At 46.1% G+C, this 20,766-nt stretch overlaps 3 protein-coding genes across 8 annotated transcripts in view; all 3 read left to right on the forward strand.

The window, feature by feature from the left end:
• Positions 1-2,583, forward strand: part of LOC118221382 (calmodulin-regulated spectrin-associated protein 3-like) — a 34,244-nt gene extending 31,661 nt beyond the window's left edge. For all 6 annotated transcript variants that reach the window (XM_035406411.1, XM_035406414.1, XM_035406412.1 and 3 more), the window contains 4 exons: positions 83-170; positions 286-404; positions 1,395-1,513; positions 1,829-2,583. In XM_035406411.1, the coding sequence (XP_035262302.1) occupies positions 83-170; positions 286-404; positions 1,395-1,513; positions 1,829-2,131 (629 nt within the window). In that variant the 3' untranslated portion in view covers positions 2,132-2,583. The remainder of the gene's footprint in view (positions 1-82; positions 171-285; positions 405-1,394; positions 1,514-1,828) is intronic.
• A 963-nt stretch (positions 2,584-3,546) lies between these two features.
• On the forward strand, positions 3,547-7,510 carry LOC118220373 (adhesive plaque matrix protein-like). Its single transcript, XM_035404240.1, has 3 exons — positions 3,547-3,553; positions 5,394-6,100; positions 6,131-7,510. The coding sequence occupies exons 1-3, from the start codon at positions 3,547-3,549 to the stop codon at positions 6,764-6,766; spliced, it is 1,350 nt and encodes a 449-aa protein (XP_035260131.1). The 3' UTR covers positions 6,767-7,510.
• A 5,769-nt stretch (positions 7,511-13,279) lies between these two features.
• Positions 13,280-20,037, forward strand: LOC118219816 (keratin, type 1 cytoskeletal 11-like). The gene is made up of 8 exons (XM_035403264.1): positions 13,280-14,023; positions 14,599-14,681; positions 14,974-15,130; positions 15,539-15,700; positions 16,539-16,664; positions 17,423-18,960; positions 19,178-19,209; positions 19,864-20,037. Exons 1-8 carry the CDS (start codon positions 13,367-13,369, stop codon positions 19,893-19,895), a joined length of 2,787 nt encoding a protein of 928 aa, XP_035259155.1. The 5' UTR covers positions 13,280-13,366; the 3' UTR covers positions 19,896-20,037.
• Positions 20,038-20,766: the final 729 nt, after the last annotated feature.

The following is a 20,766-nucleotide window of genomic DNA, read 5'->3' on the forward strand; positions in this document are numbered from 1 at the left end:
ACTCTCTCTGTGTTAGTCTCTCTGTGATTGGCTCTGCGTTTGGCTCTCCATGATTGACTGTCTTTGTGATTGCCCCTCTCAGGCTCGAAGCTCAGTAAAGTTTACTCCCACTCATCTCTCAACCTGTCCAGCATGGCCAACGACACCAGCAGCAACAAGCAATCACCCAGGTAACCACATTACACTCAGCTACACAGCACCTCTCCTTCTCTCTCTTTCTCTCATTCTCCCTACACCTCCCGTCTCTCTTTCCAGTCTCTCACGCTTGTCTCTCTCCCCTCCCAGCCGATCTCAGTCACCCTCGAGGCTGATGTCACCCAGCCGACTGGCCAATCAGAATGGAGAGAAAGACTGGGAGAACGCCTCCACCGCCTCCTCCCCTGCGTCCATTCCGGAGTACACAGGTGAAGCGGCCTTGATCTCTCGGCTCAAGACTGGCGAATGTGCTTCGGGGGATTGGGAGGGTATCCGGGAAGTCCTGCCGCCTTCGAGTGGCTCCACGCGTTACGTTTCCTAACTGTGGGCTCGGATCCACTGCCTGACCCCGTAGCGAAAATGAAATAACAGGCTTCCTGAGAGAATGCTCTAGATCACTTCTGATTTACCTGTTCGCCATACCTTCCCTGACCTTGCCAACGGCGCTCACTGCCTGCATTGTGAATGAAAATGTCCAGATCTGAGCCCCTAAGTGCTCTGTCAGTTAAGTTCTGACAGCTGATCTATTTTTATTGGGCCATTGGCCCAGTGACCACAGCGATTTTCAGGCCATAGTTTAAGAGCAACACGATTCTGGTGGCATATTGATTTGTAATTTAGGAAACAGGCTTTGAAAAAAGAGGCTTAAAGGACAATGCTTGAGTCTTTATTTTGGTGACCAAAATAGTTTCTGTTTCCCGGATGATCCGGGGAAGTTATTGGGAATCCTGAAGCTCGAAGCTCTGGTGATGGATTTTCTTCTGGATTTCAGCTTTGCTGTTTTGGGCACAGTGAGCTATCAGTGGTCACTGGCTCCTGTTTGGATCATACAGATGGTTTAAGAGGACATCAAATGGCCAACTGCTCAACTCAGATTAGACTTTGCTGTTCAGTAACGAGTTTATTCTTCTGATTATTTCTTCTGAGTCTTGATGCTTTAGGTGTCTTTATTATTTAGTGACCCATATTCATTTTGACGGTGTGTTTGTGTCTGTGTGTGTTTTTTTTCATTTATAGCATGTTCTGTTGGTTCTAATGGACTTTGTAGCACTTTGTGTAAAACATTACGACTATGATTTTGATTTCATCATGTATGTTTGCTGTGCAGGCCCGAGTGTTCATTTCTGGTTTGATTTTGGGCTTGTGGGTTTTCGGGGGTGCAGGTGTTTTTGGTTGATCTGGGTGTTTGGCTGTTCCAGGGCCAAAACTCTTCAAGGAGCCGAGCTTTAAGTCCAACAAGTTCATCATCCACAACGCCCTGTCCCGCTGCTGCCTGGCCGGGAAGGTCAACGAACAGCAGAGGAGTAAGATTGTGGAGGTGAGTCTGCCTGCGCCGGCCACTTTCATTGGCCGGGCTGGGCCAGGCTTCTGTGTCAGCTGATCTTATTGGCTGTGCTTGTGCCAAGTCTTTCTTAGTGTTGTCAAGTCAATCATATGCACAGTGAAATGTGTAACCTGTTGTGTTAGATACAAACTCTCACTCCATCTCTCCTTCTCTCCATCTCTCCTCTCTCTCTTACCTCCTTTTTGTCTCTTTCACCTTCTCTCTCTCCATCTCTCTTGCTCCCTGCCTCTCTCTCCCTCTCACCTACTCTCTCTCTCTGACTCTCCTCCCTCTCTCTCTCCCTCTCAGGAGATGGAGAAGTGCACGGCCAACCACTTCCTGATCCTGTTCCGTGACTCCAGCTGCCAGTTCCGGGCGGTGTACACCATGAACCCGGAGACGGGGGAGATGATGCGGCTGACGGGCATCGGGCCGCGCGTGATCAGCGCCGCCCTGGTGGAGTCCATCTACAAGTACAGCTCCGACCGCAAGCAGTTCACCGCCATCCCGTCTAAGACCATGTCCATGAGCGTCGACGCCTTCACCATCCCCGGGCACCTGTGGCAGAGCAAGCGCCCCGGGACCCCCAAAAAGCCCAGCACCCCAAAATAAGACTCTGGGCCGCACCCCTACATACAATGGACTGTGGACAATGGACCTTGCTCACCCCTCTCCCCCCTTCTCGCTCTTTTTCCCCTCCCTGTCTCTTCTCAGTGGGGGCTGGAGAAATAGAGCGGTCTCCATTATGAAGACTATGGAAAATTCCTGGGGCAGCCACCAGGGGCGCCACAGGGGCTAATGGGGGAGCAGCGATTTCTTCTTTCTCTTCCTCTTTCTCTCTCTCTCTCTCTCCCTCCCTTCTCTCCAGATGCTGAGGGGACACTTGTTCTCTGGTCCATGTACTGGTCAACTTCCTGTCTGCCCCCCCCCCACCCACACCACACCCCCAAAGTGAAAAAGAAATGAACAAAAGAAAGGCAAAATAAAAAATCAGTCTTCTGCCAAACTCCTCTGGTGCCCTTGTGGGAAACATTAGATTTTGTTATTCTTTTTTTTTTTTTTTTAGAAATTCCTGCAGTTTCCTTACATCTTACTGGATATAAACAACAAGGGGCTTTGTGCCTGATCAGTCATCTCATCACACACACACTCGCACACACACATACACTCACACAACCTCACGCACACACACAAATACACTCACACAACCTCACGCACACACACACATGCACACACACACATACACTCACACAACCTTGCACACACACACACACACACACTCTCTCTCACACACACACACACACACACACAAACACTGTCTCACACACACATGCATTCTCTCTCTCACACACACGCGCTCTCTCTCACACACACACGCATGCACTCACACACACACTCGCACACACACACATACACTCACACAACCTCACGCACACACACTCCCTCACACACACACTCTCACACACACACTGTCTCACACACACATACACACACGCATTCTCTCTCACACACACACACACACACACTCTCTCACACACACACTGTCTCACACAACCTCACGCACACACACACTCTCTCACACACACACATGCACACACACACACACACACTGTCTCACACACACACATACACACACGCATTCTCTCTCTCACACACACACACACACACACACTGTCTCACACACACACATACACACACGCATTCTCTCTCTCACACACACACACACACACACGCGCGCTCTCTCTCACACACACACACACGCACTCACACACACTCACACACGCAGAGCTAAGAGTGTGTGACGACAGCAGAAGAACTTTGGTGTTTGTCTGCTCCAGTCTCTGTAAGGAGAATCAGGGTATGTGCAGCTGTAGCCTTGCTTTATCTGCTTGAGGAAAAGCATCTTCTTTAAGCAGAACGGCAGTTACAAATTTCTTGAATGTAAAACAGACCAAAACCTTTGTTTTTTGTTGGTCTTCAAAGCTGGGGTTCATAATGAGCCTTGGGCAGGGGATGAGGGACAAGGGATGAGGGGTGGGGGGGGGGGACTTGGTACTCAGCATGGGGGGAAAGGGGCGGGGTTTGCCTCATGCTCCTGTCACCATTTGTAAAAAGACCGTTTAATATTCCTGTACAGTTGGACTGGAAGAAAAATAAGTAGACATTGGACACAAGGTGATCTACTGAGGGAGAACCTTTGCTTCTTTCTCCTCTCTCAGCAGTTCAGCTGGATACATCGAAGTAGATGTTTATTACTGCTCTGGAGAAAATTAAGAGAGCACCCCATATTTTGTGCAGAAGAATCGTGGTTAATCCACCAAATATTGATAGTTGAGGGAAGACATTGTTATTTTTATTATATTATTCATGGGCATAAACTTGTTTAGGTTCCATAATTCAAAGTATAACAATGCTGTATTTTAAATATTTTGACCAGTTGCCATTTTCTGCAAATAAATGTTCTGAATGACAATTTATTTTGTTTGTAATTATAAACAAATGCGGTCAAAAGTTAATGGGAGAATATCAGAAGTCAGATATCAAAAATATCAAAATGTCACACAGACACATACCCATAAACTATGAACCTGCAAATTTGACGTGGTCTCTTAAATTTCTCCAGAGCTGTGCATAGTGCTCTTTATGTGCATATGAAACCGAGGACTCTGGTGTTCAGATTCGATACTGATCTCAGATCAGTGCTTGGCTTCCTCTCCCCCCGTCTTTGTGAAAAATGTTTGGGGGGGGGGGGGGGGTCAAGGACCCAGAGAAGAAGAACGGCAAACGTGACACCAAGTAATGCAGCTCCCCAAAGTTTTCAAAGGGGGAAAACTGAGAAGAAAAGGAAACTCATGGACAGGACGCGTGTACATAGATCTGTATCAATAGGCTGTTTTTTTTTCTTTGTTCTTTTTTCCACAATAATTTGTATGAAGTTGGATAAGAATAACCACTGTAACAGCATGGGAGATCTTTTTTGTGTGCATGGATGAGCCAAAACTGACCCCCCCCCCCAGCCCCTCAACCCCTGACCCCTGCCACACCCCATCATAGAAGTAAGAATTCTGGCATGACAGACCTGCAGATGGAATAAAGACTTGAGTTCAGTCTTCATCACCTGAACACTCGCTCTTACACCATCCTCTTTGGACCTTCGTCTTCCTCTCTGTCTCCCTCTCCATTCCTCTGCTGTAGTGCGCCAGCTCTCTCACTCCCTCTCCCCCTCTCTTTTTCCCTCCCTCCCTCTCTGCCTCTCTCTCACCCTCAAATAATTAAATTCAAATAAATTCTGTCTGGTGACATGTTATTGGCAGACAAGCTCAAGAAGCATTTGAATGTTTTACACATTACCAGATCAGACCTACAGAGAGTGAAGTAAATGTTTTTAACTGCTGTGTTATGTAATTTATAAATGTACACACTCTTGCCTTCCATCCTTCACACTATCACTAAATGTTCTTTCACTCCCCCGCTTTCTCTGTCTACCTCTCTCTCCATCCCTTTCTCTCTTTATGTCCCTCAGGTTTGGTTGTGGTTGGTAATGACTGATACTCTTTGCCCCAAATGAGTAACACCTCAGATTTTTATAGATTTGTCAGGTACTGAATTTATAACGTTTCCTCTTAATGTGGGTCGGGTGCTGAACTGATAATGCCATCTTAACTTTGAATTGAAAGTCCTGTCTACCTAACTTTGAAGCTGAGGCGTTAATTTCTCTTCCGTTCTAAAATTCATTCAAGGACGTGTGTCTGAGTGCAACACAGTCACTGTGGGTATATCTAAGCACCAGAGACTTCTGTGGCTGGGTGGCCAGAGTTTGCAGTGTAGTGTCTGGAGTTGTGGTAATCTGGGGTGATACATTACCGGCTTTGAGATGAAAATGCCCCATATGCCAATCATAGATACCCCTCTGTTCCACACATCCCTCCTAAATACCCCTCTGTTCCACACATCCCTCATAAATACCCCTCTGTTCCACACATCCCTCCTAAATACCCCTCTGCCCCGCACATCCCTCCTAAATACCCCTCTGTTCCACACATCCCTCCTAAATACCCCTCTGCCCCACACATCCCTCCTAAATACCCCTCTGTTCCACACATCCCTCCTAAATACCCCTCTGCCCCGCACATCCCTCCTAAATACCCCTCTGTTCCACACATCCCTCCTAAATACCCCTCTGTTCCACACATCCCTCCTAAATACCCCTCTGTTCCACACATCCCTCCTAAATACCCCTCTGCCCCACACATCCCTCCTAAATACCCCTCTGTTCCACACATCCCTCCTAAATACCCCTCTGCCCCGCACATCCCTCCTAAATACCCCTCTGTTCCACACATCCCTCCTAAATACCCCTCTGTTCCACACATCCCTCATAAATACCCCTCTGTTCCACACATCCCTCCTAAATACCCCTCTGTTCCACACATCCCTCATAAATACCCCTCTGTTCCACACATCCCTCCTAAATACCCCTCTGTTCCACACATCCCTCCTAAATACCCCTCTGCCCCGCACATCCCTCCTAAATACCCCTCTGTTCCACACATCCCTCCTAAATACCCCTCTGTTCCACACATCCCTCATAAATACCCCTCTGTTCTACACATCCCTCCTAAATACCCCTCTGCCCCGCACATCCCTCCTAAATACCCCTCTGTTCCACACATCCCTCATAAATACCCCTCTGTTCCACACATCCCTCCTAAATACCCCTCTGCCCCGCACATCCCTCCTAAATACCCCTCTGTTCCACACATCCCTCCTAAATACCCCTCTGTTCCACACATCCCTCCTAAATACCCCTCTGCCCCGCACATCCCTCCTAAATACCCCTCTGTTCCACACATCCCTCCTAAATACCCCTCTGTTCCACACATCCCTCCTAAATACCCCTCAGTTCCACACATCCCTCCTAAATACCCCTCAGTTCCACACATCCCTCCTAAATACCCCTCTGTTCCACACATCCCTCATAAATACCCCTCAGTTCCACACATCCCTCCTAAATGCCCCTCTGTTCCACACATCCCTCCTAAATACCCCTCTGCCCCGCACATCCCTCCTAAATACCCCTCTGCCCTGCACATCCCTCCTAAATACCCCTCAGTTCCACACATCCCTCCTAAATACCCCTCTGCCCCGCACATCCCTCCTAAATACCCCTCTGTTCCACACATCCCTCCTAAATACCCCTCTGTTCCACACATCAGAGGTGGGTCAGATGCGGCAGAGTTTCACTAGGAGTCAGGAGTCAGGACTGAAGGCCAAACCTGACAGCTTCCTGCTGGACACAAGTCAGGCCCATTCACTCTATCTGTCATTCCTTTGCTCTCTCCATCATTCCTTCACTCTCTCCGTCATTCCTTCACTCTCATCATTCCTTCACTCTCTCCATCATCCTTCACTCTCTCATCATTCCTTCACTCTCTCCATCATTCCTTCACTCTCTCCATAATTCCTTCACTCTCTCTGTCATTCCTTCACTCTCTGTCATTCCGTCTTTGTTTTTCAGGCCCTGAGCAGACGGGGGGCAGTGAGACTCCCATCTGGCCTTTAATAACCCCCTTCCCTCCCTTTGGCCTGTGTGTGAGTGCTTGCATCGCCCCCTAGAGGTGGGGCCCTGCCTCAGCAGAGCCTGATGGGCAAGTGTGTACCACAGGAAGCCTGTCTGTCTGTCAGGTTGCCTGTCTGTCTGTTAATCTGTCTGTCTGCTTACCTGTGTGTCTGTCTATCTGTCTGTATGTCTGCCTGTCTATCTGTCTGCTTGTCTGTCTGTCTATCTGTCTGTCTGTTTGTATGCCTGCCTGTCTGTTTGCTTCTCTCTCTCCCCCTGCATCCTACACACATTCTTAAAAATCTGATGAAGGAAAAAATAAGATGGATGCATGTGACAATGTGTTTATGGGTGTGTGCATAAGCTTGCATAAGGGGTGTATGTGTGTATGTGTTTGTGGGCTTGTGTGTATGTGTGACGTGTGTGCGTGTTTGTTAGTGTGCTTGTGTGTGTGCTTATGCATTCATGTGTGTTTGTGTGTGTGTGTGTGTGTGTGTGTTTGTTACTGTGTGTGTGCTTGTGCCTGTATGTGAATGTGTCTGTGTGTGCCCTTGTCGGTTTGTTGTTTGTGGGGGTGCATTGGGGGCCAGGAAGCGTTCTTATAAAGGAGCTGAATTATACAGGAACTTTGTCTTCCAGGCGCAAATCCTCAGAAGACTGAGTAAAGATGAAAAATGTGAAGTCTTTGTTCCTGTCAGACTAGCTGCTCATTCTGAGTTGTAAAATCACTCATTCATAGCAACACAGTGGCCTATGTGTTCTGTACAAGGTTTCAAGGTTTGTGTTTTTTCTCTGTCAGTCCACAAGACTCCAAGGACCGCCCCCCCCCCCAGATCAAGTTGTACATAATCCACGGTTACTGGGATCAGACTAATAAAAAACTTTTTTGGGGGGTTTTTTCACTTTATTGTGCTCTTACAGATTCTGTGCATGTGAATGTGTGTGTGTGTGGTGTGTATGGTGTGTATATGTGTGTGTGGTGTGTGTGTGGGAGTGAGAGAGCAACACAGACTAAGCTTGTGTGACTGAATGAGTTTACATCTCTATGTGTCTAATGCTTGCCTCTGCATGTTTGTATAGCGGGAGCAGGCCTGCGACAGTTATGATTACAAACATAATAGCGGTAAAGTTACATTATCAAAAACCTCACTGCACATTGACCTTGTGGATATTTAGAATGGTGACCAAGCAATATTTGCAGAGCAAACGACACCTATTATTTTATTTTTTCAAAGATGACAACTGATAAAAGCACTACTTTAATGGCATAAATGGTATGCTGTGGTATATTGGCAAAACCAGTTCAGCGTGGGAAAGAAGAGATGAAATAAAGGGTTACATTTAGTTCAGCCTGTTCTCCGCTGATATTTCCTGTCACTGACAGTGTCCCTAAAATAAGGTATTATTTGTCTTTTAATTGATCATGGTGCAGCGCAATTTTCATGTTACGTTTTAGAAGTTTTTAAACTACATACACATATATGTTGGTTTTTGATACAATATAAATAGAGAACAACATAACTGTTCTGCCACTTCTCCACTGTTCATTACCTGTCATTAAATAAAATGGTATAATGTTTTGGTTTCAGTGGCTCAGTGCAAAAAAAAAGGTTTGCATAAATAATCTTCTTTTTTTGCTTCACATGTTTCTGCATGCTTTCTCACACAAAAGTATCCAGATCTGATCATCATTTGAATCCTTTTTTAAATTGGTAATGATTAAACACCTTTTATGAGTTCATTTGAATCATCATAGTTTGAGGCTCTTCTGTCGAAGAGGTCGAACAGACCCACCCTGTTTTTGCAAATGTGCTCTGTTGGAACAGAACGGCCTTTTTGCTGCAAAAAACGCTCTCTTCTCTCTGTCACTTGTGTTTTAGGCTTTTAAAATTCATTAAGAAAATTATTTTCTTCCCTTTTCTCCAAAGTTTGGAAGGCAGAGTACTATTTATCATTTATCACCTGGCAATCCCCCTGTGTTTTCAGGCATTTTGTTTTTCCAGACAATTATAAATCCCATAAAACATTTTACCTTGTTCAAAAATGCCAATTGTCACCAATACACTGAACCTCAAAAGTAATGCAATCAACCTAGCTTAGCTCAGTTTGTCAATTATATTTGCACATTTTGATTTAAAAAGAAAATTCTATTCCTAGCATCTTCCTGATAGCTGGAATTCACTGACAAATGTTCAAATGAGTTGCGTTGCCTCACTAACCGAATTTCAGACTCCCATCTGCTCAGGCTATTTGCCAGTCATACACACAGTAGGCTACCTTGTTTGCAAGTAAATTCAGTCCACAGGTAACTCCAGTTAGTTAACAAGTTGCTGCCTGTTTTATGTTGCTACTTGTGCTAGCAGTTGTGCACATATGTAGGTAGCTTGTTAAAGTTGCAGCAGAACCAGAAGCCAACGTACTAATATCATGATGAGCAGACTTCTTGAATTGGGAGATGTCTGTTTAGATATCAATGTATTAGCATTACTATTGACATTTAACGTAAGGTAGAGTGCAAGCAAGCACAATACAGTTTTAAGAGACCACTCTTTCATTTACAAACTATACAACTATGCAAACGTGTGAGGAGACCACAACTACGATCACAACAGCATGGTCAGTGTAGTATAATAGGTAAAGAGCTGGTCTTGTAACCTAAAGGTCACAGGTTCAATTCCCAGGTGGAACACTGCCGTTGTACCCTTGAGCAAGGTATTGCATTGCTTCAGTGCATATATCCCGCTGTATAAGTGGATGCATAAAGTTGTATAAGTCACTCTGGATAAGAACTTCTGCTAAATTCCTGTAATGCAATGTCACACTGACAATCAAACTTCTAAAAACCCAACTGGGGTTTGGATCCAGGTTAGTCAATGACTTGGACCCGACCAAATTCTCACAGTAAATTTTGAACAATTAAAATTTTCTAAGCTTCAATACAATGTAGGTCATTCCATGGCAAATGATCAAGTACATGGGATCAGTTTGGAAGAAGCTGATTTTGAGGTCTGTGATGTGATTTTCACGGCCAAGATTTTGGTAGGACCCTGCCTATGACCATGTCCCGGCTGACACACCCATGTAACCGGTCTGCCAAATTTCCAGCATGTCCTTTACTCATCGACCAATCAGTTATTTCACCTGATGATTCAATGATTTATCCAGGAAAGATTTCAACTAAATACAATAATTCAAGCCACTGACTCATGATATATGCGCTATAACCTGCCAAATCCTATTCCAAACTTTAAGCTGCCCCTCCAGACCTTACATGTCTTAAGCAAAGCCTTAAGTCATCGCACAATTCTGGTGCCTTGAGACATCCAAAACACATTTTTTTTTTGAATGAATGAATTTACTTGACAATTTAAAAATAAGATTTCATAAGCCTGCACAGCAGACAGTAATCCTTTTTTAAAATTTTTATCATTCATGTCTAAATTGGTTTCCCGTACACAGTGTGTATGCTATTCTGTGCCAGTCTGCAAGGACTGAACTAGGCTGTTGCATTCTGTTGCTGCAGTAACATTGCGTGCATGGTGCTATGCAGGATTGTTCAAACCGTGCGCAATGCTATGGGCACACTTCTTCATTTTTTAAAGGAGAGCAGACCTTTTTTCCCACAATCCCAGCTGTGTAAATGGATCATTTCTTTTTTTCGTTTTCTGCTAAGCAAATGAACGGTGCAACAGCGGGCCCGTTATGGAAATGTGAGTTTGGAGCCATTTGGACCTCGCCCTAGAAGAAGCTGCAGGTTATGATTTATCAGTGAAATTAGGAGGAGCTGAGAACCCTGAGCCCACACACCTGCAGCTTTGAATATCGCCCTGCGGGGTGCAAAGGATCGTGGGACTGAAATCTCCCAGCGAGACACAAAGTTCAGCAGGAGGGAAAAGGCTCAGTTACTTCATTGACTGGGTCAGGTGGAAAGACGTCTTTTTAGAGGGCAAAGGAAGCCTGAAGGTCATCCATGAAGGTCTATAGCCAGCCACTGTAAACTATGGCACCTGACCAGCGACTTAAACCCCTGACCTTTGACCCTTGACCCGACTGAGCTATCCGGGCCCATGGAAGTAAACCTGATAACTAGAAGAAGACTAGGAGCCATATATTGGCTGTCATATAGCTAAGGCACCCCTTATTTGTCTTAATACACCGCTGAAATTTATGACTTACACAGGTTATGACACAGCAGGTTCAATTAACTTCAGCATAAATCTGCATATTGACACAAATATACAGCCCAGGTGACTTTAAAGCTGTGGCCTGCAGAATTAAATTAGCCATTCATGTAATGTTTCAAAATAACTATCGGGATAATCAGTGAATAACTGATTTTTTTTTTTACACTACAGAGAGCCCATGCTATCCATGGGAGCGTTACATGAGGCTTGCCTGATTTGTTAGTTAAATGCATTGATAAACTAAAGTTAGAAAACTTGCCTGAAGAGAAGTTCAGGTTCCAAGCAGTAACTGCGATAACATTATCACATTACATAAGAGTACACTTGATTATCCTTAAAATTGTTCTGAAATTTTGGGTTCCGTCCAATTGCCACACAAAGTTACCATAATGGCAGACTATCAGAAGAAAGGGCTTCCAAAAGGCTCCTCTGTGTCTCCATGGGTTCAAGGGTCGAGCTCAAGGGTTCCAGGCCAGGCAAAGTGGTTTCATCTCGGAGCTTTCAGACTTTTCACACCTGCCATTTACCATACAGAGTTTCATAAAGAACAGGTTCCTTGATGGAGACAAGCCAAAGAACCCATTTTATTTTCTGAGCGAGCGGTGAAGGATTATCCTAGCTGTGTGCATGTCGCTGGGAACTGAGATCTCCAGTACCTCAATTTGCATATTCAAGGTGACTCTTTACAATACAAATGTTACTCTTTGGCAGTACCTTCATCTGTCTTGTCACCAAAGCTGAGAAGAAACAGAAATACAGCCCAGCTGCTTTGAATATCTCTCCGAGGGCGGCACAGGGAACGGTGAGAGCACGCTGTGACAGTATCTCCACAGGGGTGCCTTTTCATTAATCGTGGGAGTTAGTTGCAGATTTGGGAAGCAGGTGGTCTTGTGAACCCCTTTTTTCATTTTGATGCATGACAGGCCAGTGCCGCCTAATTGTACAGGTTAATAAAATGTATAGAACAAAAGTTAAAGTAAAATTTCTGATGTTTTCTTTCTTATAACGTATTCTCTTAACATCATATTATCATTCGTTTCGATTCGTTTCGATCAACTTTGCCTGAACAGTGCTTCGAAGTTTGATCTTAAGTGTGCAGGCAAAAAAAAAAAAAACAAAAAAAAAAAAAAACAAGCCAAGATAATCTGGTGTCAGCGCTAATTTATGGATGTCTTACTGCTCATAACAACCCAGCTGACACAAATGCTGCCATGCAGTGGGAATGTTACAACACTGACAGAACATTCCAGTAACATTGTGAAGACATCTTGTGTTAGGTGGGGTGGATCATCGTATTGTAGATCCAATCAATTAATTGTTTCATCTGAAATCTTATTTTGTTTTGCCATCCCTGGCTATATCAGTAAGGCTTAAATAAATGCAGAAACACCCAGACTGAATAAACCCTATGTAGCAGTTGCCATTGAAATCTGTCTAATGATAGTTATAAAGAAAACAGCAAAATGGCAGATTGATTCATTAATGGCCTGGATGGATTGCCTACACTGGCGCCTGCATCCTAGGGATGCATATTTGTCCACAAATTGTTGTGATGTTGTCTTTTATTGGAAGTGCTTTGAATGGCTGGTTAATACGAGGAGCGCTAAATAATGAAAGTTTATTGTTTTAAGGAAATCGTTAAGGATTCCACCACTTGGGAAGAAAAGGAATGCAGGAATGCGTGGTCGTGTGAAAGGTGTGAGCTAAAGGCTAAACTCTGTGAATTAATGACAGTACCTACAGCTGTGCAAAGGCTGCACCTCACCTCTAGTCGGTCTGGTAGTGTATTTGCTGTTGGAGGGAAGGTTACCTGTGGCAGGTACTGAACATGAGAAGAACTCACACCTGCAAAATTTTCCTAAACCCATAACCCCCTGCCCCCCCATCCCTCCCACCCCTCACCCTCACCCCCCTCCCGCCAACACACGGGGGCCAATAGCAGGGGACGTGGGCGTGGTCTTCACTGGGGCAGCTGGCTATATATCTCAGAGCCCTGCGCTCACCTACACCAAGAGCTGCCAGAGTAACGGGGATTACTATAGCCGCCGTCACTTACAGATCTCCTGCAGTTCGGCATTCTCGAAAACAGGGCTCGCAGACGTAATGCAGTACGGAAGCCGCAACGTGTCCGCCAGGTCGTTCGCCGGGTTCGGGTCCAGCACCCGCCGGAGCGCCACCGCCAGCTCCATGGCCATGGGGCGCTCGGCCGCCCAGACCAGCTTCTCGGGGTACAGCAGCGCGGCCGGCATGTCGGGGCGCGCCCTGGGCTACAGGGCGGGCGGGGGCGCCGCGGGCTACACCGGGGTGGGCTACGGCGGGGTGGTCGGCGGGGTGGCCGGCGGGGTCTCCAGCGTGGGAATGAGCTACGGCGCGAGCTCTGCCATGGCCGGCGGCGGCGGGATCAGAATGGGGCAGGCTAGCACCGTCGGAGGTGCAATGGGGATGGTGGGGGGCGGTGGCGGGATCGTCACCTCAGGCTACCCTGGCGGGAGTTTTGGGCGGCCCGGCGGAAGCGCGCTGTACGGAGTGCCGGGAATGCCGGGAGCGCCGTCAGACATGGGGTATGCCCCGTTCGCGGTGAACGAGAAGCAGCTCCTGCAGACCCTGAACGACCGTCTGGCCAGCTACCTGGAGAAGGTGAAGAACCTGGAGATCACCAACCGCGAGCTGGAGGAGAAGCTGCGTGCCTTCACCATCAACAAGGTCCAGATCCGCGATCTGCAGGTGTACGAAGACCAGCTGGTGCCCCTCAGACAGCAGGTAGGCCACACGGCCAGAGAGGCAGCTTCCCTGGTTTGGTTGCATTGGAAAGAGCTCACCCTGCTTTCCATTCAATCCTTCCCATGTGCCCTAATGACATTCCCTGTTTTGGGATTCTGAATTTGTCTCGCTTGACATGAATAAATTACATATTATTTACCTTACCTCTTTTAATGAATGGGTTTCCTGAACAGATTCAAAATGTTGTCTGGCCTCTCCAGGTGTACATGCATTTAATACAGAAATAACAGCGCATAATTATAAATATCAGACAAATATCTATTAAATATATCACAACGCTGTGCAACAATCCACATTTAGCATTTGATTTTAACTATAAGAGTGACAGAATAGAGGTGTGACCAGTCCTTTAGTGGAAAGAGTGGTTTAACTATTTGTGCCCCAATTATGCATATGCAAACTACTTACAAATTTGCCTATTGTGTTTATTAAACGGTTATTGTGATTTTTTTTTTGTGTGAGCCACTTACAACGATTTAATTGCAAGGGAATGTAAACGAACGTTTTTTTAAAGTTTCGGTCAGTAGACTCAACGCTCTCCTCTGTCTTCACAGGTGTTGGCTTTGTTGCTGGATAACGCGCGCACCGCGCTCGAGCTGGACAACGCTAAACTGACCGCTGATGACTTCCGAATGAAGTACGTTTTTTTTGTTTTGTTTATTTCGTTGTTTTGTTTTGTGACGAGGGCAATCACGAGGACAGTCATACGTACGATGGTTATAAAGTTAAGGAAAATCCCGGCTTGCAAACCAGCTGCACGCTGTCAGACTGTTTGCGTACACTAGCATCCTTTATGCCATTGTTTTGCGAATTTTTTAAATTATTGGCACACTTAAACGAATATTCGTAGAAATATAACGTGGATTTGAAATTAAATGGCGATTCACTGACTTCCTAACGTTTTTTCGTCGGTTTTGCCTGTAATGTAGGTATGAAACTGAGTACAATATGCGGCAATCAGTAGAAGGAGACATCGCGGGACTGAAAGCCCTGAAGACTGACTACGACTTCAGTATCCAGGCTCTGCGTCAAGAACTTCTCCTTATAACCGACGAGCTCACACATATGAGGAAGATCCACGAGGAGGTAAGATCTTGTTTACACAACACGTTACTTAGAGCTTCAGTGGTCTCAGTAAGATTTCCAACACACTTATTTTAATAATAATAATAATAATAATAATAACAATAATAATAAAGATTTACACGTTCGATGCTATTTCGAAATTTTTACAGCTCTGGCGCCAGTTCACTGAGTGAACAGTGAACAGAATGAGAAGCAGCGAGAAAAATCGAATGGTAGTAGAATGGAAGAAACCAATATTTTGTTGTTAAAACCACTGAAGATAATTAGCACCCATTCAACTCACAAATGTAGCTGTTATGTCATTTGTAAGCTGTTGTATGTTGTATTCGTAGTTTACCGATTCATATTGAATTTTTTTGTCGCCCCCATTGTCGTATTTAAATATTATTTTATATTTTACATTAACAGGAAGTCATTGCGCTGCGTAATGAAATGGCCGGTACAGTGACCGTGGACATCCAGGCAGTTGATACCACCAACCTCGCCAAGGTCCTCGAGGAGATGCGTGCGGAGTACGAGACTGTTGTCCAGCGCAATCGCCAGGAGGTTGAGGGCTGGTACACGAAACAGGTAGGCTTGTGCTGTCACTCTCTGCGCAACTGTGATTCACCAATGCCCTGCGTCTGATGCAAAATTAGGTTAAACTAAGCTTAACTCTGGAACTGTCTCGAAAGTGTGTTTGAAATGCTGTAACATTATATTGCCTAAAGAGTTAAGTAAATAATAATACTAATAATAATAATAATAACAGGCTAGCAATATCAACAACATTCTGTAAAAGTAGCCCACAGAAACATAGGAAAGAACACAGAAAATATGAATAATAATCACAAATAAAAAAAGTCAAGAAGATTGACATGCTGGACACTCAGCATGCTGGAACTGGGTGACCCAACACTGCATTGTGGCTGGTATCTATGCAGTATATTAGAAACGTGTTGACACTGAGCCCACCTGTGCTTTAAAAAACAATGAAAGAAGAACCAAAAATCAGTTCTAAAATACAGGTAGCCAATGCAAGATGAGAGTATTGGAATTGCATGAGCTTTCTTTCTGGCCTGACAGTTGTATTTTTATCCAATTGCAGCCTTTAAAATATTTTTTTGCGATACCACTGGGAGAAGTACATTACACTAATCAAGCCTACTTCTCATTAAAGCACATATTACCCTTATTAGTTACCCTTCATGATATCAGTTTGAAAAAGCGCAAATTGGTATATCTAAAATTACTCCCAAAATGAACCACCTCAGATTTAGTGTTTACGATCAGTGATCTATGCGTATGCATGAAGTAAAGTACGGCCTTTCACGAGCCGGTGACATCCTTATGACACCGGGCCTATTTTGATGAGAGTGGAGTGCAGGTATCCCAGGATGCACCTGTACTGTGTATCTGTGTCCCACAGATAGAGGTCAAGCATGCTGAGGAACAGCAAAGCTCTGAGACAACTGTGACCACCAGCACGGAGATCCTGGAGACGCGCAAGGTCTGCCACACCCTGCAGACGGAGCTGGACAGCCTGCGAGTGACGGTGAGTGTGCGTGCCACGCGTGTGAGCGTAACACGCGTGTGAGCGCCGCGTACACAGGGCCGGTACTCTCCATTCACCACAAGTGCGGTGGCCTGGGGGCCTGGGGGCCACCAAACAAATGGGCAGGGGTAAGGGCAGGGGCAGGGGCGGGGGCGGGGTCGGGGGCGGGGGCGGGGGCGGGAAGAAATTACTAGTGTACGTTATTTAAGCGGCAGTGTAGCACACTGGGTAAGGAACTGAGCTTGTAACCGTAAGATCATAGGTTCGATTCCTGGGTAGGACATTGCCGTTGCCCTACTTCACCTGAATTGCTTCAGTATATATCCAGCTGTATAAATGGATACAATGTAAAAAAATAAGAAATACTATGTAAAAGTTGCATAAGTCGCTGGATAAGAGCGTCTTCTAAATGTTTATAATGTAATTTAACTTGGATTTTGTATAGATTTTAACACAGCAGCAGCACTCTCTGTGTTCAAATTAAACTGGAAGACATTGTGTTTGCGTCAGTACTTTGTGACAAAGGATAAAGATACGTGTGTCTAAATTAAACAAAAGTTGTGTAAGTCGCTCTGGATAAATACCTGTAATTTAATGTAATGTCATTTTTTTAATGGCACGTATGATCCTAACAATGCCAGTGGATGGGCGTTGTCTGTGAGTGTGTAATGTCAGTGGGTGCATGAGTCTCCGGTTGCATGCAACCTCTCGTATGCACAACTTCAGAGATGGACGTTTGCCGATTTCCCTTTTTCCAGAAACTCACCCTGGAGGAGACCCTGGTGGACATCGAGACGCAGTTCCAGATGCAGCTGCAGCGCCTGAACAGCATAGTGATAGCCAACGAGAACGAGCTGGCCACCCTCCGCGACTCGGCCATGCTTCAGGCCCAGGAGTACCAGACCCTTCTCAACATCAAGATGAAGCTAGAGATGGAGATCGCCACCTACAAACAGCTTCTGGAGGGGGCCGACGTGGGGGCAGTGATCATGGGAGGGGGCGTGGCCGTGGTCGCGGGTGCGGGCGCGGCTATGGCTATGCAGCAGGCCTCCATGTCCAGTCAGTCTATCAGCTCATCGAGTGTGGCTAGCTCCTCCACCATGCAGGCGTCCAGCGCGTCCAGCGCATCCAGCGCAGGGGCCTCCATGGCGGTGGCTGGTGGTGGTGCTGCTATGGTGGCAGGTGGTGCTGTTGCCGGCATGGTGGGAGGTAGTGCCGTGGCACAGGCTGCTAGTATGTCCACGGCAGAGTCCCACAGTGCCAGCTTCAGTTCATCTCACACTGAAAGTTCACAGTCATCTAGCGCCTCTTCATCAGCAATGCAAAGTGGTGCTATGATGGCTGGTGGAGCTATGATGGCTGGTGGTGGTGGCATGGTGGTCGGTGGTGGTGCTGCCATGGTGGCTGGTGGTGCTATGGCACAGCAGGCTGCCTCTGCAACGGCGATGGAGTCCCATACTGCCAGCTCCAGTTCATCTCATACTGAAAGTTCTCAGTCATCTAGCTCCTCTTCATCAGCAATGCAAAGTGGAGCTATGATGGCTAGTGGAGCTATGATGGCTGGTGGTGGCGGCATGGTAGCCGGTGGTGGTGCTGCCATGGTGGCTGGTGGTGCTATGGCACAGCAGGCTGCCTCTGCAACTGCGATGGAGTCCCATAGCGCCAGTTCCAGTTCATCTCATACTGAAAGTTCTCAGTCATCTAGCGCCTCATCATCAGCAATGCAAAGTGGTGCTATGATGGCTGGTGGAGCTATGATGGCTGGTGGTGGTGGCATGGTGGTCGGTGGCGGTTCTGCCATGATGGCTGGTGGTGCTATGGCACAGCAGTCCTCAGCAGCCGCGATGGAATCCCATAGCGCCAGCTCTAGTTCATCTCATACTGAAAGTTCACAGTCATCTAGCGCCTCATCATCAGCAATGCAAAGTGGTGCTATGATGGCTGGTGGAGCTATGATGGCTGGTGGTGGTGGCATGGTGGTCGGTGGCGGTTCTGCCATGATGGCTGGTGGTGCTATGGCACAGCAGTCCTCAGCAGCCGCGATGGAATCCCATAGCGCCAGCTCCAGTTCATCTCACACTGAAAGTTCACAGTCATCTAGCGCCTCATCAGCATCTATGGCGTCACAGGCTGGCATGATGCAAGTTGGTGGTATGCAAACTGGCATGATGCAAGGTGGCATGGTGCAAGGTGGTGCGATGCAATTTGGTGGTATGCAGCCTATGCAAGGCTTAACGACCATTGGTGGTATCCCAGGTATGCAAGTTGGCATGGGACAGGGAACCGGGCTCGACAGGTGAGTTCCTTGCGGCTGGTGGGTCCAAGAATTTATGGTACGCTGTGACATTTTCTCATGCTCAGAAATCTCAGCCATTTATATATTTAAACTTTAATGAGCATTCATTTCATTAACCCTTTCATAAGAATCAAATGTTTTTCAAAGTTTTTTTCTATCAAGTGAATGCAGGCGAGAGCCCTGAATGCTAAGACCTGTCTGTGTTCCTGTTCCACAGTGCCTCCTCATCTTCCTCCTCCATGAGCGGCGGTAAGAGCTGCATCCATCCTATCCCTCAGTTTCACTCTCACCATCCCTGTCTGTGTTCAAAATCTTTTCTCTCACCCCCACCTTATTTCTGTCATCCAACTAAATTTCTATCACTCCATCTCTCTTTCCTTTCTACCCAGATACTAATGATGCTAGAGCAATGCTATTATGTTGACAGTCAGTGTGCATGCCATGTTGGTGTCACAGGGTTTCAAAATTATGAAAACGTAAACATTTCATGACTTATCTAAATGAATAGCAAGCAGCCAGATACCCCTAGACCAGTTCTGTCCAACCCTGTTCCTGGAGATCTACTATCCTGTAGGTTCTCATTTTGACCCAAATTTTACATACCTGATTCTACTAATTAGCAGCTCAACGAGATCTCTAGCTGTTGAATGAGGTGTGCTTTGTTAGGGTTGGACTGAAAACTGACAGTATGGTAGATCTCCAGAAACAGGGTAGGGTAGCCCTGCCTTAGACTATAGCATCTGATCCAGTGTGGCTCCATAGTTTTAATCCGGCAGTGCCCTCTGGTCTCATCCTCAGTGACGATCGAAGTGAGGTCCCCTGTAGTGATAATCAGGACGCGCAGATTTCAGACAGAACGGAGTCATGGTGAGTACCGTGATCATCTCCTCCTTGTCCCATCAGGTGGTCCAATGCTCGTGCCTGGAAACATATAATTCCCTTCACCGGCCTGGAGTCGCCCTCATTTCAGAACTGGGGCGGAAACCGACACCCTTTCAGGCGGCACCTTGCTCTCGAGTTGAACCCACAGGCTCTGGTTCTCAGATCTGAAATAAACTCAAGACTCCCAGCAAGAGACTTGTGTCTTTTGAGTTTTTATTTGTGTGTTTGGTTTGTTTTTCTGTTTTTGCTTTTCTGAACCATTAAGTTTGAAGCGGGTGGGGGAGGGGTGGTATTGAAATGGGATGGTCTGAAAAAAAACACAACCTTAAATCCACACACCCTTGTTGATTAGGATAAAGAATATAAAGGCTTCCCCCCATGACATCAGGTTGGTGTGGAAACAGACTGCCAATTGATTCAGTGACACAAATGAAGATGTTTTCTCCCAACCCCTGAAAAACACACAGCAGAACAATTAGAGGTCACGTCCTCCACAATCAGTATCATAACTGAATGTTTTCGCGATGTAAAAATTTTTTAACTTTGACAACTCTTACAGCAAGAAATTCCTTCACCCTCACTGTTATTGATTTCCTATTGGAAGATATACGGTTGTTTAAATATTTAACATGTTAATTTTCTGGAAACACACACTGCCACATCTCTGGGGTGGTCAATATGTGACGTGGTGAATGAACGAGATAAACCTGGGAACAGGGTTAGCTGTCCACCTTTTATTGACTCCTTGCGGGGAAATGAAGCAAAGAGATTTGCAAAATGAGAACACAGACAGAACCAGATATCACTATCAAATAAAAAGGCATAAAAAGGGTCTGGAAACAGGCCTCATGCAGTGGACAGGCAGCAGAAAGGTCTCCCCTTTAAGCCGGGACGCAAAGCCTTTAATAGAGCCCTCTACTCAGG

The sequence above is a fragment of the Anguilla anguilla genome, chromosome 2, assembly GCF_013347855.1.
Source record: "Anguilla anguilla isolate fAngAng1 chromosome 2, fAngAng1.pri, whole genome shotgun sequence".
Lineage (NCBI taxonomy): Eukaryota > Metazoa > Chordata > Actinopteri > Anguilliformes > Anguillidae > Anguilla > Anguilla anguilla.

Bases quoted from the DNA above. Each gene is read 5' to 3' on its own strand.
- LOC118220373 (XM_035404240.1), top strand. The intron at 6,101-6,130 runs ATCCCTCATAAA...TCTGTTCTACAC, and splicing joins AATACCCCTCTGTTCCACAC to ATCCCTCCTAAATACCCCTC.
- LOC118219816 (XM_035403264.1), top strand. From the start codon at position 13,367: ATGCAGTACGGAAGCCGCAACGTGTCCGCCAGGTCGTTCGCCGGGTTC. The intron at 14,682-14,973 runs GTACGTTTTTTT...CCTGTAATGTAG, and splicing joins GCTGATGACTTCCGAATGAA to GTATGAAACTGAGTACAATA. The intron at 15,701-16,538 runs GTAGGCTTGTGC...TGTGTCCCACAG, and splicing joins AGGGCTGGTACACGAAACAG to ATAGAGGTCAAGCATGCTGA.